This window comes from Pagrus pagrus, assembly GCF_965226575.1.
Source record: "Pagrus pagrus genome assembly, chromosome: 3".
Lineage (NCBI taxonomy): Eukaryota > Metazoa > Chordata > Actinopteri > Spariformes > Sparidae > Pagrus > Pagrus pagrus.
In genome coordinates this window covers 33,975,496-33,992,228 of record NC_140187.1, presented here as the reverse complement: position 1 = coordinate 33,992,228, position 16,733 = coordinate 33,975,496, and the positions used below count along the sequence as shown (strand labels likewise).

Sequence of the window (16,733 nt, the reverse complement as noted above, 5' to 3'; positions counted from 1 at the left end):
TATTACACTACTTTTTAGTTACTTTCAACAACATTCCCAAATAACCTCTATAGAACAGTTAAATAGCTTTTTTCTTTTTAAATAAAGGAATAGCCTTGGACACAGCGATGAGCAGGCAGAGGATCAAAGTCTGATTTATTATGAGATAGGAATAAATATTTTTAATTGAAGGATGAGTCATATGAAACACTATTCCTTCTATAATGTAGCCCATAATGACATGACATGACAAAAATCTCTTCTTCTATGCCTTTTGATTTTAGTCCACAGAACAAGGAATGCATGGGCAAACAGCATGTAATTCAAGAATGTAAATTAAATTACGCTCGGAGGATCAGGCTTCATCATTAGGATATGAAATATGGCTCATTTCAGTCACACAGACTGAACACAGAACTTACAGGCTCGGCTGTATTAAACACATGCATAGCCTTTATTAGTATGGTCATGTTGGTGTGGATGGATGCTGACAAAAACAACAATAAACTCTTCACTTCCGTCGCTAAAGCAGATTGTAACGTGTTACATGACATAACTGTAGTAATATATTACTGAAATATTATTAGTAACGCGTTACATTAGACTGTTACTGTTAAAAGAAATATATTACTGTGACGCCTTTTGTTATACACACTGGTCATGGATATAAACCGTGTGGCAAGAGGACAAACACAGACATTGCTTTGTTCTAAAGGGAAACATAAGTTTAAACTATCATTTTTGTCCAGTGTTTTGAAGGCAACAGCTTTGATTATACAATGGTTTGGGTGAATACTCAATTCTGATTGACTTGAAGGTGTGAATTAACTTCTGACTTACAGACACCTCTGGAAGTCTTCCAGTGTTTCCAATGAAACCGTCTACTGTTCTACTGCCTGTATCTGAAATGAGCGGCATCGGCTGGCTGTATATGGGGCCAGAACAGTGACAGTGAACAATGACACAGAGAATTTGTAGTTGAAAAACAAAAGCCAAAAAACCAAATAAAACTTTGGCATTGAAACGTTTGTATTTGAAAAAGTTGTATTGGTACTGAAACAAATATTTTTTGTATGTGTTGTGCGTGTTGTCGGTTGCTTGTTATTGGACTCCATTTCTGAGCTTTTGCGACGCTCTGTTGCAGTGTGCGAAATACGGGGGGGTCCGGGGGGGCTGAGGTGGAGAATAATTCCAACTTTAAGATTGTGGTGATCAATGAGGCAGAGTATAATTAAAATAAACATGTCGCTCTGTTTTCCACATTTGGATGGTTAAATTGTGTTAGAAAATAAGACAATTTCATTTAAAGATATCACGTTACCTTGTTTTTTTCAGTGTGTTACTATTACTGGTGCATTCTAGTCAGTTTTAATTATTTTCTTTATAAAAATAAGATTTAGTCTTCAAAAAAATGTTTCAAAAAGAGAAAAAGGGGGGTGTCTCATAATCAAGGTCTATATGTTATATTATAAGCAGGTTATGCCAATCCTGTATCACAGCTTGCTAACACTGTTTAAGACTGGTTTAAACTAATATTGGTATGTTGCTTTGGAGGCAGTCAACCAGGATAGCTTGGAGCATGTATTTTGCATAACATGAATTAATCAGCATCATACCAACAATGTCATGTAACATTATCTATCAATATTACCTAGCAAAGCTTAACATCATGAACTACATGACCCTCAGTTTTAGAGACAGCCAGGGAGATAGACATGCACATGCAGACTGTGTGACTCAATACAACTCTCAATACAATCAGAGAAATGTTTATATTTTCTGGAAATCAGAAGATTAAATCGCAACGACCATGTAGCCCCATACAGTATACAGTATGTATTTTTTCACCCCAAATCCAACGCCACCACCTGTGAGTCTACAGTTGTGGAGATAAATTACACCTGCATGTGGGACTACAAGGGAGACAGTGAGCAGTAACCAAGTAACTGTCATGTTGTTCTTTTCACAAATATGGGAATGATAGTCAAAAATATCATTTAAATGCATAGTTTTACATAAATATCAAATTTTTTCGCCAGCCTATGCAAGGGGCCAATTAGATTTCTTTTCATGATGCCCCAAATCCCTGGCGGCGCCCCTGGTTGTCATGTAGGCTATAGACTGATTGTCTTGGCTTGCATCCATGAAATATTGTAATGTTATAGGCCTACTGCATATTGAGAACATTTATTTCGGTATTGCGCAACAATCGGGAGATGGGGACCCCCCCAAATATTGACTGGTATTTCGCACACTGCTCTGTTGCTAGCTATGAGCTAGCAGAGAAAGGCACTTGGGAGCGAGCATGACGTCATACGTGTCAAGCCGACATCATTTTTCTGGGAATATGCTACCAGAGGCACCAAAGGTGAGCTGGCCACAGGCTGATAGAGGCAACAGAGTAAGAAGGGGAATGTCTCATTTTTTTAACTCATCTAACAGCCTCCACTCATTGGCATTTAAAAGTGATTGAAAGACGAAATACTGTTTCTGTGAACTGAACTTACCGCCCTGATAAGAAAAAGTGTCTGTTACTGTAGCCTCACCTTCACTGAGTTTATGTTTTAGATGTGATATTAATGGATATCGGCCCTGTTCACAGAACTGTCCAGAGAAGTCATCCATATCCAGTGTCCACACAGCAGCTCCTCCCAGCTGCCTGCTCTTCAGATAGTCCACCTGTTAGTGAGCAGTAACACAATAAAACTCTCATTTAGAAAAACTATAAGCTCTTTTTCACTACAAAGTAATTTACTGTACCTTAGCATCAAGGCTCCTCTGGTCATCAAAGCCGACCCACTGATTGCCTTTGACAGCGTAAGGAACTTTCTGACCATCAATCCACTGAACTGAGGTGCCTTTCAAGAAGGAGCAGGTCTGGTAAACAAACATCACAGTCTCTGTCAAAATATGTTAGAATAGTCACAGGTAGAACAAACATGTTCATGTCGATGCTGATGAGGCTGGAGTATTAGCAGCACTTGCCGATGCAGTTGTTAATGTAGTAGCAGAGATAGTAATGTTATCACTAATATGGTTCTAGTAAAGCAGTACAGCAGCATTAGTAGTAATAGTCATAAATAGTGATGTGTAATACCACAGATTTGCCTTCCTTTCCAAGTAAAATCGAGGCAGGCCAACTTTCCCACAGGCAGTTACAGTGATACACGTTACTGATAGCCAAAGGACGTTTTTCTTTCCTTAGGACTGCTGCTGCATAACTTCATCATCTTCTGTATTGTGATTAAATGTCAGATGTGTATGAATTCATAGAGGCCACAGTTCACATGTGACTACGGCAGGCAGAAGAAGAAAAAGTTCCTGTCATTTGTAAAGTGTTTAGACACAAACCTGGTGTAGTTACTTGCTACTGTGTCCCTCTTGATGATAAAGCACACATTTACCTAACATTTCTGACTTCTGAAATCATCCTAGAACAGAAATGATAGGGATTTGAAGTAAATATATTTCAGAATCAAGCCACACATCACTTGTTATAAGCCCCCAAGGGTCATGATATGGCTGTGTGGACACAATTGGGACTGCAGTACCAAAGAAGTATGTATAAGAGTGAAAACAAAGTGTAGCAATTTGTATATGAGGGTCTGTCTAAGCTCATTTCAGTATTGTTCTGTGCAAAAAGGAGTTTTTATGAGTCAGACCAGTCTGTTAGCAGTACAAACCAAGCCACCCTCATACCAATACGACTGAATAGGTTGATTGCCAATGACTCCAAAAATACACATATCACTGTTCCCAAAACAACAAGTCCATTACAGTATGACAGCATACTGAGCCTTCATCATACGCTCACAGTTTGGTTAGGTTTGGGCATGAAAACGATTTGGTTAGGTTCGGAAACATTGTGGTTTTAGTTAAAATAATTATGTTACATAAGCAACTGTACAGAACGTCTGTGATGTAACTTCACTACATTAGTAAGTTGATGAAAGTCCTGTACCATCCATCCTCAACCTCCTCCCAATGCAGACTTTATTGCTCTTCAACTACTTCTCCTGACTTCCTGCTTTGCAGCTGTAATAATTACTATGGTCGCTGCCAACAAGAAGCATAAATATAGTTCGTAATAAGCTGCTTGCACATTGTGTTGATGTTCTTGATAATAATAATAAGTGAGAGTTTAAAAAGTGCTTTGACAAACAAGCATACTCAGGAAGACAATATTACAGAATAAACACTCAACAGTCGAGCCAAACACAAGAAAGCCCGGTCTAAAATGTAAAAACAAGAAAAGACAATATGAGTCATTACAAGTAAAAGGGAAAAAGGCCATAAAACAGAGAGAGAGAGAGGAAAAGTAAATCAAAAATAGATATGAATAAAATAATAAAATCAATAAAGGAGGATAAGAGGACAACATTACATCAGTGGGATTAAGAACAGATAAAAAAAATCAAGAGCAGTACAAAGAATAAAGGATAATAAATAGATTAAAAATGAACAAATAACAGTAACAATAAAAGTAAAGGATGGAAGAAAACTAATTAAAAACAGATAAACAGACTAAGAAAAAAAGACAGAAAGATGAAAAATCTGTAAAAAAACAAAAAAACAGTGACTTTACATAAATGCATGTCTACAAAAGTGGGTTTTAAGAAGTGATTTAAAAGAAGTTACTGATTCTGCAAGCCTTATTTCCTCAGGTAGGTTGTTCCAAAGTTGAGGGGCCCTGACAGCAAAAGCGCTGTCACCTTTAGTTTTCAGCCTCGACTTTGAAACAATCAGAAGGGCCCCAACAGGCTGTGAATAGGCTCATATGGGGCCAGCATTTCTATAATTTAACTTGGGGCAAGACCCAGAGGAGCTTTAAAAGTAATCAGCAAAATCTTAAAATCAATTCTAGCTGTTGTCTGTTAAAATTAGTGAGAAGCCTAGCTGCTGTATTCTGCACGGGTTGAGACAGACTTTTGGTTGATGTTGGACAGGAGGGAGTTGCAGTAGCCCAGTTGAAAAAAAGGTTAGTGCATGAGTTTTTCCAGGTCTGAGGGTGACAGTATTGCTTTGGTTTTGGAGATGGTTCATAAATGTGTAAAACAGAACTGGACAACTTTCTTTATGTGTGGTCCAAATGAGAGCTGAATCAAACATGACACCTAGATTTAGGCTTTATACTTGCAGAAAAGGGACCAAGGGTACTTTCAATTACACTGATGTTTGGGTGTGGGGAGTTGAAATGTATGATTTCTGATTTTGAACTATTCAGCTGTAAAAAATGTTGTGCCATGATACCTCATAGTAAGACCAGACACCAATCTGCTGCGTGTAGGGCCCAGGGCTGGCAGGGCCACTGACTGGGGCTCCCAGGCCTGTTGCTGTGGTGGAGAGTGTGAAGGCACGAGCATGAATGGGACAACCCAGCAACAACTTCCCTGCTGGGGCTCCTCGCTCCATGCAGTACTGCATTACATAATCCTGACAGGAAAGAAAGGGAGAGTGATGAAGAAGAATTTCTATCAAACCATTTTGCTTTCTTAGTTGTTATATCATGATTGCGTGATACATAGAAAAGCCAAGATATGGAACTGTATTTTGATATAAACTTAAAATAACTGATTTCTTTTGGCCACCTGAATGCAGCAGTATCAACCCACTGACTTACCTTTTAATTCTGTTATTGGTCTCCACCAACCCCTGCAGGGAAATATCTGACTGCTAAAATGCTCTATGCACTATGTTCGAAATCAATGAAATTCCATACCACACAAAAGCCTTGAGCACAGAGCGTTAACTAAGTAGGAAGAATGGAAACATGACAGGAAAGAGAAAAGTAAGATGGTAATCGTGACTAAAAGGGAGAGAACATAAAGGATCAGTCAAGGAAGAACAGCAAAAGCACTAACCCCCTTAAGTCATTGTTGATGATTGTGTTACATTGATTTAGATATTTAATAATTTTTTTGGTTCTGTGTGTTGGATTTTAAGTTATTTGTGATTTGATGTTATGATTGTTAGCAAATACATTTTTGGTGTCTGTCTCTAATATGTGTCTGGATGAACGATACCCATATTTTTCAGATAGAAGCATCGATCCACCTGTTAAAAGGAACCAGAATACAGGAAATGACACCCACTCAGCTCAAAAGATTTTCTAGGGGAGAAGCTCCAGACCTTCATTAGATTGTCCCAACCACATTTTAAATCCTTCCTACGCCCATGATCTTGCCTTAGAAACATGCTCAAAGTGTATTTATTTACAGTTGAGATCTAGATGTGAGGATACAAATGTATATATGAAATTTTTAAAACATTTCAAATCCAAATTAAAGGAAAAACCTACAGTAAGTGTCCTAGTAAGGTGTCCCACCAGAACAGCTTCAGCGTGCCTTGGCCTCGATTCTACAACTCTCTGGAACCCTACTGGAGGAATGAACAGCATTCTTCCAAAAATATTTCCCCTATTGGTTTTTTTTTGGATGATGGTGGTGGAGAGTCCTGTCTCGCGCTTTGGTCCAAAATCTACTGTAACTATTCAATTCAGTCCAGATCTGGTGATTGCAAAAGCCATAGCAAATGGTTCACATCATTTTCATAATCATCAAAAATCATTCAGTGATTGTCCCATCCCTCCTGCCCATTGTCTTCCTGGAAGACCACTCCCACTCCCATCAGAACAGAAATATTTCATCATAGGATAAAGGTGATCACTCAGAACCACTTTGTATTGATTTGCAGTGAATCTTCCCTCTAAGGGCACCAGAGGACTTGAACCATGGCAGCAAAATGCTCTACACAGCACACTACCAGACCTTAGCAATCTGTAAGCTCCTGTCATCTGTGCCCCAGAGAACGATGCCCAAACTGAATTATAATCAACTGGGCCCACTCAGCATTTTTATACATGCCATAGAGCACAGTTGTGTTAATTGCATAACTGCACCTGTGTGGAAGCATCCACAAACATTATGTTTCTCCAAAAGGGCTGGGTGATATGGACAAAACCAAAGATCATGACATTTTTTTTTTACCAAATACCTCGAATATATTGATTGTGACAATATTGTATGGCTGCAAATTGGTACTTTCGCAAAATATTAACACAATGAGATTTTTGATAAAAATCATCAATGTTGATTTAATGAATAAGTGGGTAAGGCAAGTACTAAATGACATCACTGTTCTTAAATGCAACCTTAAAACCAGGAAAACACTTAAAAACCACTGACAGGTGAAGTGAAAAACATTGATAATCTTGTTACCATGCACTGTTCTGTTGGGAAATGGATTCCCGGCATTCATGTGAAACCACTTGTCATGCACCACCCACCTAAACACCACTGCAGATCATGTAAATCCACTCCCTCTATGGTGATTTGTTGATGCGTTAAATCATTCCAGGACATCCGAAAGATGCTCAATCAGATTGGGATCTCTTGAATTTGGAGGGCAGGTTGACATCTAGAGCTCTTTGTTACATTCCTTGGGTTATGCCATCTGTGAGTGCTGTCACCACGAGGGTGTGTACTTGGTCTGTGCTATTTATTGGGTAGGTGGTGCATGTCAGGTGGCATCCACATGAACACCAGGACCACAGCAGAACAGTGCGTTGTAACAAGATGATCAATGTTTTTCACATGAACTATCAGTGGCATTAATGTTGTGGCTGATTGCTGTTGGATATATAGTCTCATATCACGATAACAATATAATATCAATATATTGCCCAGCCCTATTCTCCACACATTTATTACGTTTTTTATTTATCTCCCATACAATATACTGTAGAACGTAAAAGCTGATGCTCATAGTGACAAACCCATTGATTTGTAGCCCAAATCTGCAGAGCTACAGTACAATGCAGTGCAGGTCACTTATGTGTATCAGCTTGCTACGTAAGTAGTGAAACAATTTGGCTATTTTAAGTGTATACAGTTTAAACAGTTCAAAGAATTAATGGTCTTAAAAAAACTGATATCAAGTTTATTTAAATGTGTAACTGGTGCTATTAATTCATGAAAGGTAGCATTAAACAATGGGTAATTACTATGTTAGTATTGTTGTCAGCGTAGAGTGAACTGTGGTGGGCCGTCACTTGATCTTGATCACCATAGAGGCCAAAAGTCTTAACACTGATGAAGTCCAGGTACCTGAACACACAAACACACACAAAACAACACATACCACAGACAGAGGTGGCATTTACAGCACAATAATGCAGTCATGTCATTTGTCAAAAGTATCTAAATTGGAGCTGACATAAATATAAGTCTTACTTTGAAATCTCAGAGAGTTCATATCCTGTATCAATAACATCTGTTCGTGCTGCCACAGCTGCAGAGAGCATTAGTTGAGTGTTACTTCCTCCTGAACTCTCAGCTCCATAGGCCTCTGAAAGTTCCTAGAAATCAATGGAAATCCACTGACACTTTAGTCAGCGGTCCAAAATGTACCTCAGAACAACAAATCACATTATAGTTTATATCACTGCAAACCACATTGGCAACCCTTGCAGTCCAGTGCTCACCTTTTCCCTCACTTGCTTCTTCCAAAATGAAAATTATTTTGCAAACACTGAAGAGTAGGCTGCAGATAATGAACACATTTCTAGCTCTGGGATTTCAGGATCTAACCTATATTTACATTTAAAACCTGCTTCAGGTACAATACATTTTAACCTCAAGAATATGAGATATGATAGATCCATTAGTATACTGGTATTATCTATATAGCACTTAACCTCTGTCTGTCCATGTGTCTCTCATTCACATATCTCAAGAACCATTCATCCGATCAACGTCATGCTTGGCAGGTTTGTCGCTGAGGACCCAAGGAAGTGCAGTGAATTTGCAATTTTGACATGTGACATGGAAGCAGATGTAAACAAAATGGAGATTAGCATGGTGTAACAACTTGCTGTAGTAACACAGTGAGAAAAACAAAACTAAAGCAGAAGGTTAAATGAGTCTGAATGAGTGGGGAGATGCAGTCAACACATGTTTTATGTTTTTCAGAGAGAACTGGAGGTGAGATTTTAAGTTTCTGTCAACAGTAGTAGTGTGCTAGCTAATGCTAGCCTCAAGGACTACTATGTTTACTGTTGCTTGGAAACACCATCTTCTGCTCCAGGATGCCTTGCTCATTGGTTGTTGCAGAAAGTACAATTGTAATCATCCAGATTTTAAATTGTAAACATATTTGATATTATTGGGGCAGCCCTGATGAGTCTGTGGGCAGTTCAGGAGGCTTTACCAGATAATCTGTGCCGAACAGCATGTTTTGAACAGGCAGTGTACTAATCAGTAATTAACACAATTATATCAAATGAACATATGTAACCGGGTCAACCTATCTGTTAAATTAAATGTGTATATAAAATCTGTTAAAGCCTGACAAGAAAATGCCTCCAAGTCCAATATGTGTAGACTGTGTGCAGCTCGGAGCTCCTCCTCTTTCATTTCTTCTTCTGTGGTCCCCACTATAAATGTTTTCTGGGTTCCCCACCTCCTCCCTTTTGTACAATTCCCCTGTGGGAGAGGTGGGTGTCACTGTTTAATTCAGATGATAATCATAAACCATCCTACTGTTTCTCTTTGTTTCTAATATGCATTTCTGGTCTCAACATTGTTATTAAGCCTGTTCCTGCCTAACTTTGTGAACATGCCTACAGAGTAGCATTTTAAAAGAGTAGTTTTAACATTCAAAAGCTGCTGGCTTGAAGTCATGACAACCGAACTAACTTCTGGGTTGTCGATATCTTGATCTTTATCTTATTTGTATAGGAGCTGGAGTGGACGGAATTGTTTACATGGAGGTTCTGCTTTTTTGGTCATTCTGTCAGAGAATAAACGGATCATCTCCAAAGAGGTCCCGGTGTCACAGCATCATTAAAACAAACACAACGCAGAAGCTCACCAGTCACACATATAGAGAAACTTACTTGGGAATCTGAAATAAAAGCTACATATTGAAAAAGGTTTATCAAAATTACTTTATGGCAGTTTTGAAGATACGCTCATAATTCACATTCTCATATGTCCTACATGTATGTACAACAAATATTTCTATGGCGTATCGTGAGAATTTTTTTAATAATTTGTTTGATTACAACAAAAACACCAAGAAAACAAATGTGGATCCATGGTATGTTTTATTAAACAGCTTGCAATTGTAATTGTAAATTTAATTTTTAGGAAAACTGCATTTCTGTGCCTCAGATATAACAGATCACTGAGGAAGTGACAAATGTAAAAATAGTGCTTATATTAGGAGCACAACATTTATAAATTGTAAAAATATAAAGGAAAATGTTTTTCATGTGTCATCAAATTAAATGTAGCAAAACATTGCTGCTCACACCCATTTCATGGAACACAGGTTCCAAAGTGTACCCATTTATTAACAGTAAAACAATATCAAATGTCCATAAACAAAAAATATTAGCCTCAGCTTGAGCATCTCAGGTAAAAATAATTTCATTTAAGATTTTTGGACTGATGATTACATTCAAACCACAGATATGGTAAGCCCCAGGCTAAGGAAGCCTTTGGGGTCAGGTGACGCAAATGGCGGAGAAGCCGATCACTGTCCTTGCTTCGCTATCGTTATTGGTCTTTCTTTCAGACAAAGTATACAGCTAAGTCAGAGAATGCCAACAACTCAAAAAAAGCTCAACCTCACTGGGAAATTCGCTAAGTCAGTCGCCCCCAAAGAGTTGTGCCAACATGGCAGACAACATGGCGCCACTTTTGGGTCAAGTTGACAGCTTGGTGGAAGGAAAAACTGCTGAAGTGCTCAAAGGTGTGGAAGCTTCCTTTGACACAAAGATTGATCTGGTCTTAAAGAAACTCAAAGCTTGTTTGTCCAAAATTGCCACACTAGATACTCCACAGAAGCAGAAAGCTGCATCTCAGATGCCGAGGAGGCCGCAGCAGTTAGCTTCAAAGGGGGGTCCGTTAAACTGGATCACTTCCTGTCCCCTCCCTGGACAGCAGCCCTGTGCTGTTGTTATAAAGGTCCACAATTTCCAAGATAAAGTCTGGATCATGCAAGCGGCACAAAAAGTGCAGTCCCTGCTCTACAATGGCACCCCAATCATGATATTTGAGGATTTTTCTGCAGCTGTTGTATAGATAGATAGATAGATAGATAACTTTATTAATCCCAGAGGGGAAATTAGGTTATCATAGCAGCGGGTACATTCAAATACAAATACAATCAAACTACAAAGGCAAATATAGAAACAATACGAAACAAGTACTATATACAATATATAAAAAAACAATAATGGAAGCAGGAATTTTACCTGGTTAAACAACAGCTTTAGGAGAGAGGGACTTTCTTTGCTATGTCCACTCCTTATCTTCCTCTCAATTTTCTTCTCTCATTTGTTGTTAGGAGATTAGCTTTTGCCCCGTAGTCTGTATTTTTATGCTCACTGACGAGGGTTGGGTCTAGGTCTCCCGCTAAACTCCTTATATTATATTATATTCACTTTTATTTTCTTACCTACCTCGTTGGCTACTCATATACTCACTGCTCACTTCATTTTGTAATCGTCATGAAAAGAGCTGCTGGCCGGCAGTTGAGGTTTGTTATAGATCTAAAATTAGAAAGCTGGTCCAGCATCTTTTACTATCTAAGTCTGCAAGTTAGATCACACCCTTAATGGGTGTAATAGACCAGTCTGATCCCTATGTCTACCTGTTATTTTTGCCTAATGTTTTTTGTACATCATTCCGTTTTAAATGTAAGCAAAGCATTATTTTTATTTTCTGTTTACGTTATATGTCTCAGTTGAGATACTTTTCTTATTTTTTTTATAAAATGGCTGGTGACAGATCCACACTACAAATTTGCAGCTGGAATGTGGGAGGTATACACAATCCTACTAAGAGGAAAACAATTCTAACCTTTTTTTAAAAAAAAAGAACATGTTCATTAGAGGTGTGATTCTTCACTGGTGTCACGATTTGCTTCGGTTACGATTCAGCTGTCAACGATTCAAATGCAAAACGATTTTTGCGATGCGTCTCGGTGTATGGCATCCTCAATGATCTTTATTACTGCACATGGCTACATCTTCATCATTTTAATTCCTTACATATTGTACAATAATATTGTTTTCACATAGCAGCCTTAAGAAAAGGCCTTTATTGATTCTGCGGCACACACTTCTCTCAGAGTTGGACGGCAAAGTTGAAAGCACTACCTCAGATCTTGAATTTTTTTAAATTTCTAAAAGAACAACTGAATTGTTTTTAAGACCCCTGATGTGTCCCTCGGTCTATTACGGGCTACCATGAAAGCTTACCTGAACAGCCACATGTGGTCTAATCATATCTTATACTACTAGGCTTAAGAAGAACAGTATAGAAGAGCAGAGAAAACTGGAGCTAGAACTTCATGAACTTCAGACCAAGTACAATTCATCTCCATCAGATGAACTTAGGAACGATATATTAACCCTAACCCTAAAACCACCTCAGAGACCTTACTAACAAAGAAGGCTGAGAAATCCATGTTTTTCATGTGGCAAAGGATATACGAATTTGCTAACAAACCCTAATTGCTATTTGGCCAATCTTCTTAAACATTTGGCGAAATCAACAATACTCATATAATAAATATTTTACAAGCAGCTGTACACTTCACAATTCAACTCACACTCAAAGCAAGACATGATTCTTTTTTTTTTTAAGGTGGATCTACCAAAAATGATCAGCAGAGAGAAGATTTATGTAAACCATCAACAATATCCCAGCCTGCCTATTATTTGAAATGCTGCAAACCTCGTTTGAGGCTGGAGCCCTCCCTCCGTCGCTAATGGAGGCTAATATTTCTTTGGTATTAAAAAAGGGTAAATTGCCTTAAGAATGTTCTTCATACAGGACTACATCACTTTGAAATTTAGATTTGAAGCTTCTAGCAAAGGTCTTGGCTTTACGTGTAGTAAATGTCCTCCCTTCTGTTATTGCTTATGATCAGACTGGTTTAATGCGTGGCATATGGTGATATTCTTCACATAATGTAAGAAGACTACTCAACGTCATTTAGAATTCCTCAATGTTCAGCTCAGAAGCTTTGGTCATCTCTCTCAATGCAAGAAAGCTTTTGAGCGGCTGGAGTGGACCTACCTATTTCCCATGCTTCAAAAAATGTATTCTATTATTATTAGCATTATTATTTATCAAATGGATTTGTTTCCAGTATATATCACCTCTCTTACTGTAGCTGTAATTACTAAAGGGCTCATGTCTGATTATATTAGTATTGAACAAGGTAATTGGCAGTGTTGCCCCTTGAGCCCATTGTCTTTTGCACTAGCTATGGAGCCCTTAGCTGCGACCACCAGACAAGATGCTAGTATTAGACAAATCCTTTTAAAGGTCCTATTCGTGAGACATGTTGATTTTTGAGTCTCATTCCCAACTCGTCAAATACTAACGCTTTGGGATTGTAGGACAGGAGACATGTTTCAGGAAGGCTCAATCCTCACATTCCAACAAGTGAAAAGCAAGTATGGTGTCACTAATGATGATTTCTTTGAATTTGTAAAAGTTTGGAATTGTATTCTGTCTAATTTAAATTTAAAATTTTCACTGGTCAACTCTGACAAATTTAAAGACAGGTGGGAATCTGGCCTGATGCCTGGAGTGCCTTGTACAACCAGCCCTCCAATGTTTGATCATCTTATTCTTCCTGGGAGAGGCAATTTAACATTATAGATAGGCCTTATATCACTCCTGGAGCTAGACACAGAATGAATCCAGCTCTCTCAGATATTTTTACTAATGTCAATCTGCTGTTAGATCTTTTATTGTGGAGCTGCCCTCATGTCCAGCAGTATTGGATAACAATGGTTCAACAATTGAATGGAACTATTAAGCACAGTCTACATGTACATGTGGATGTGATTAAGTTCCCACTGTTAATTATTGGCTGCAAGCTTGGAGCAAGTATCATTCCATTTGAATCTTTCTCTACAGCTTTAAAGGATAAACCCTTTTTATTTTACCAGACCTGGGACCCATTTCTTGAGTACTGGGCATTGATGCATCAGGAAGGTTGAGGTCAGGGCTTATAGAACTGGCCTGGAAAAAGGATTTGGAACTTTAGCTTGGTATGATATCAAACTGCAAAGTGTATCAGGCTGACATCCATGGACTTCCTTTCTTTCTTTTTCTCTTTTCCCTTTTTTTGTTTGTTTTGTTTTTGTTTCTTCATGTTTAGCTGTCCGTAATGTGTACACTTTTAGTATGTGCGTGTATTTCTGCTTAACAAAAAGTTGATAAAAAATCTGTTAAAAACAAAATAAAACAAAAAACACACTGATTTCTATTAACTTAATAGGATTAAGACTTTAAAAATATGCAAAATTGCCCCTTTGGATTTCTCTCTGTTAAATAAAACACACTAAAGTGGCCCCTTTGCAGGACCCATGTGCAAGATCACTTGATTGAGATCGCTTTTGGGTGTCATCCACTGGAGAAAATGTGATGCAATGCTATATACAGTAGGCTGCCCTACATTCTACATTAGCTGGCCTCTACCTGTCTCTAAATGATCAGTTCCCTTTGTTTTTATTACAGAGGTGTTGCAGTTATACTTTGAATCCGAGTCAAATTGTAAAAATGATTTGAATTTAACCCAGATACCATAAATGTATCAGGACTTTCTGCTAGCTGGTGCTACACCACCACATGCGGCTGCTGCCCTTTTTTTCCCACCCCTCCGACAGCCTAAGTCCTCCACTTATCTCCAGTCAGTGTACCTTGCATAGTAGAGTGAACCTCTGCTTGTCCTCTGCAGGACCTTCACCAGCACCAGGGTACTCCCAATCTAGATCCAGACCATCAAATCCATGAGTCCTCAGGAATTTGATCGAAGACTGGATAAATGTCTGACGGTTAGCTGGAGTGGACACCATGATGGAGTACCTGCAATAGAAGGTAAGAAAAATGTGGTTCTCTAAAATGGCAGATGAACAGCATAATGTCCAAACAAATCTATCTATCTATCTATCTATCTATCTATCTATCTATCTATCTATCTATCTATCTAGTATTGATGATTCTGATACATACACTACATATTTAATCATTGTAGCACTGCAGCTGCCAGTAACAACAATTATTGATTATTATGTTGATTTTCACATGTTGCCTGCTTTGATTGACCAACAGTCAAAAAAACAATTAAAAAAAATTAGCAAATCAAATTGACATTTGAAAGAAAGCTGATCAGATTTTTCGAACTTGTCTATTATCTTGTTGATTTATTAAACCTACAATAACTGATTTCTTTATGGCTGGTGGAAACATACAACACTGACATATCATCACCTTTTAAGATGATATCCTTCTAATCTATGTGACTTATTTGACAGAACCACATTAATGTCTGTTGGCCAATTCACCAAAAAATGCCAAGTACAAAATCAAGATTATTATTTATAAGATTATTATGTTATTTACGTTTTATTAGGAGGGAAGCTATTCTACGATCAAAGTTATCCATGCACTGAGAGACAACTTTTCTTATTACAGGTGAGCAATTATATAGGCCTTATTCATAATTTACTTTAAAAGTCTGGTACTGTAGGCACCCTTCACTTGAGATAAACATGGGAAAAGGAAATTAGTGTAGATATTATAGATGGCCAATGAAATGATGTCTGGCAGAGTGTGACAACCTGAAGTATCTATAATAGAATAAAAGCTATTCAACTCAAGATTTCACACATAGCTTAAATATCGTCTTTCCTTACATGCCAGGACAGTATAGTGTGCTTGCAAAGACCATAGTAATAAATGTTTTATTAGATTGAAAAAACATTTCAAAAGTTACCTACACTGGCTTAAGAAGAAAATAATCAATGAGCAATAATTCTCATTCTTCACAGCCCAACAATCAACTGGAGAAGACAGTAAAATAAAATTGCTGCCATTCTTGCTTTCTGTCAGCAGATGGAGGAGTTTGATAACGAGTAAGCAACAGGGCATCAACTCACTGAGATCCATCGTTCACCTCTCTGACCGACAGTAAAGTCTTCAGCCTGGGGTTTCTGTTCAGGTACACACAAAGAAAACAAGTGGCTGATTGAACAGACATTACATTTTAAAAGTTAAATTGCAAGTACACATCTTTTCCATGAGCCAATTGTTACCTGTTTTTCAGCTCAGTGAATGATTTGAAGAGGCTTTTCTCATTCCACTCATGCTCAGTGATCTCGTTGGCATGGTTGATGATGGCGAAGGCATAAACCAGGTGGGTACAGAGGAAGGGGTTGATGTTTTCTGGCAGGAATTTCCCCACACCAGTTCTGTACCGCGACAAGTTGGTAAAATAACATACCATTTTGGCGGTGTTTGCTGGATCAAGACAAAAACAGACTTTTGCTTTGCACACAGCATTGAAGTTTAATTAAATCATGATCTCCTATTATTGTACTTTAAATGTGTTGCTTACCAATCTCAATGAAGAACTGCAGAGCCACTGTAAGGGCACAATTCACATGTTATTACAGCTCAAAAACAAAGACAGAAAAATGAAATGAAATATAGGAAAAAAAGATGAAATTTCTCACCAATAATGGTTGCTATTCCTGCGTTCATCTTAGCTGTTTGTGCTCTCTCCCATTGTGTGACAACTCACACTGTGGGGCAGAGACAGAGACTAGAAAAAGCATATACACATTGTAACGTCACTCCAGTCTTACGTCTCATATTACTATGAGTCACATGCTGTGGTTTTCAGTTTCCTTAACTCTTTCATTAAAATATCCTTAACTTAAGTAT

The 16,733-nt window shown here is 38.1% G+C and overlaps 1 protein-coding gene across 1 annotated transcript; it reads right to left on the bottom strand.

The window, feature by feature from the left end:
- Positions 1-2,310: 2,310 nt before the first annotated feature.
- LOC311254874 (chitinase-3-like protein 1) lies at positions 2,311-16,550 on the bottom strand (the record flags this gene model as incomplete). The annotated part of the gene is made up of 11 exons (XM_084348872.1): positions 2,311-2,363; positions 2,526-2,658; positions 2,740-2,856; positions 5,230-5,412; positions 7,982-8,084; positions 8,211-8,335; positions 14,708-14,873; positions 15,947-16,000; positions 16,103-16,307; positions 16,405-16,431; positions 16,523-16,550. 11 exons carry the CDS (start codon positions 16,548-16,550, stop codon positions 2,311-2,313), a joined length of 1,194 nt encoding a protein of 397 aa, XP_084204998.1.
- Positions 16,551-16,733: the final 183 nt, after the last annotated feature.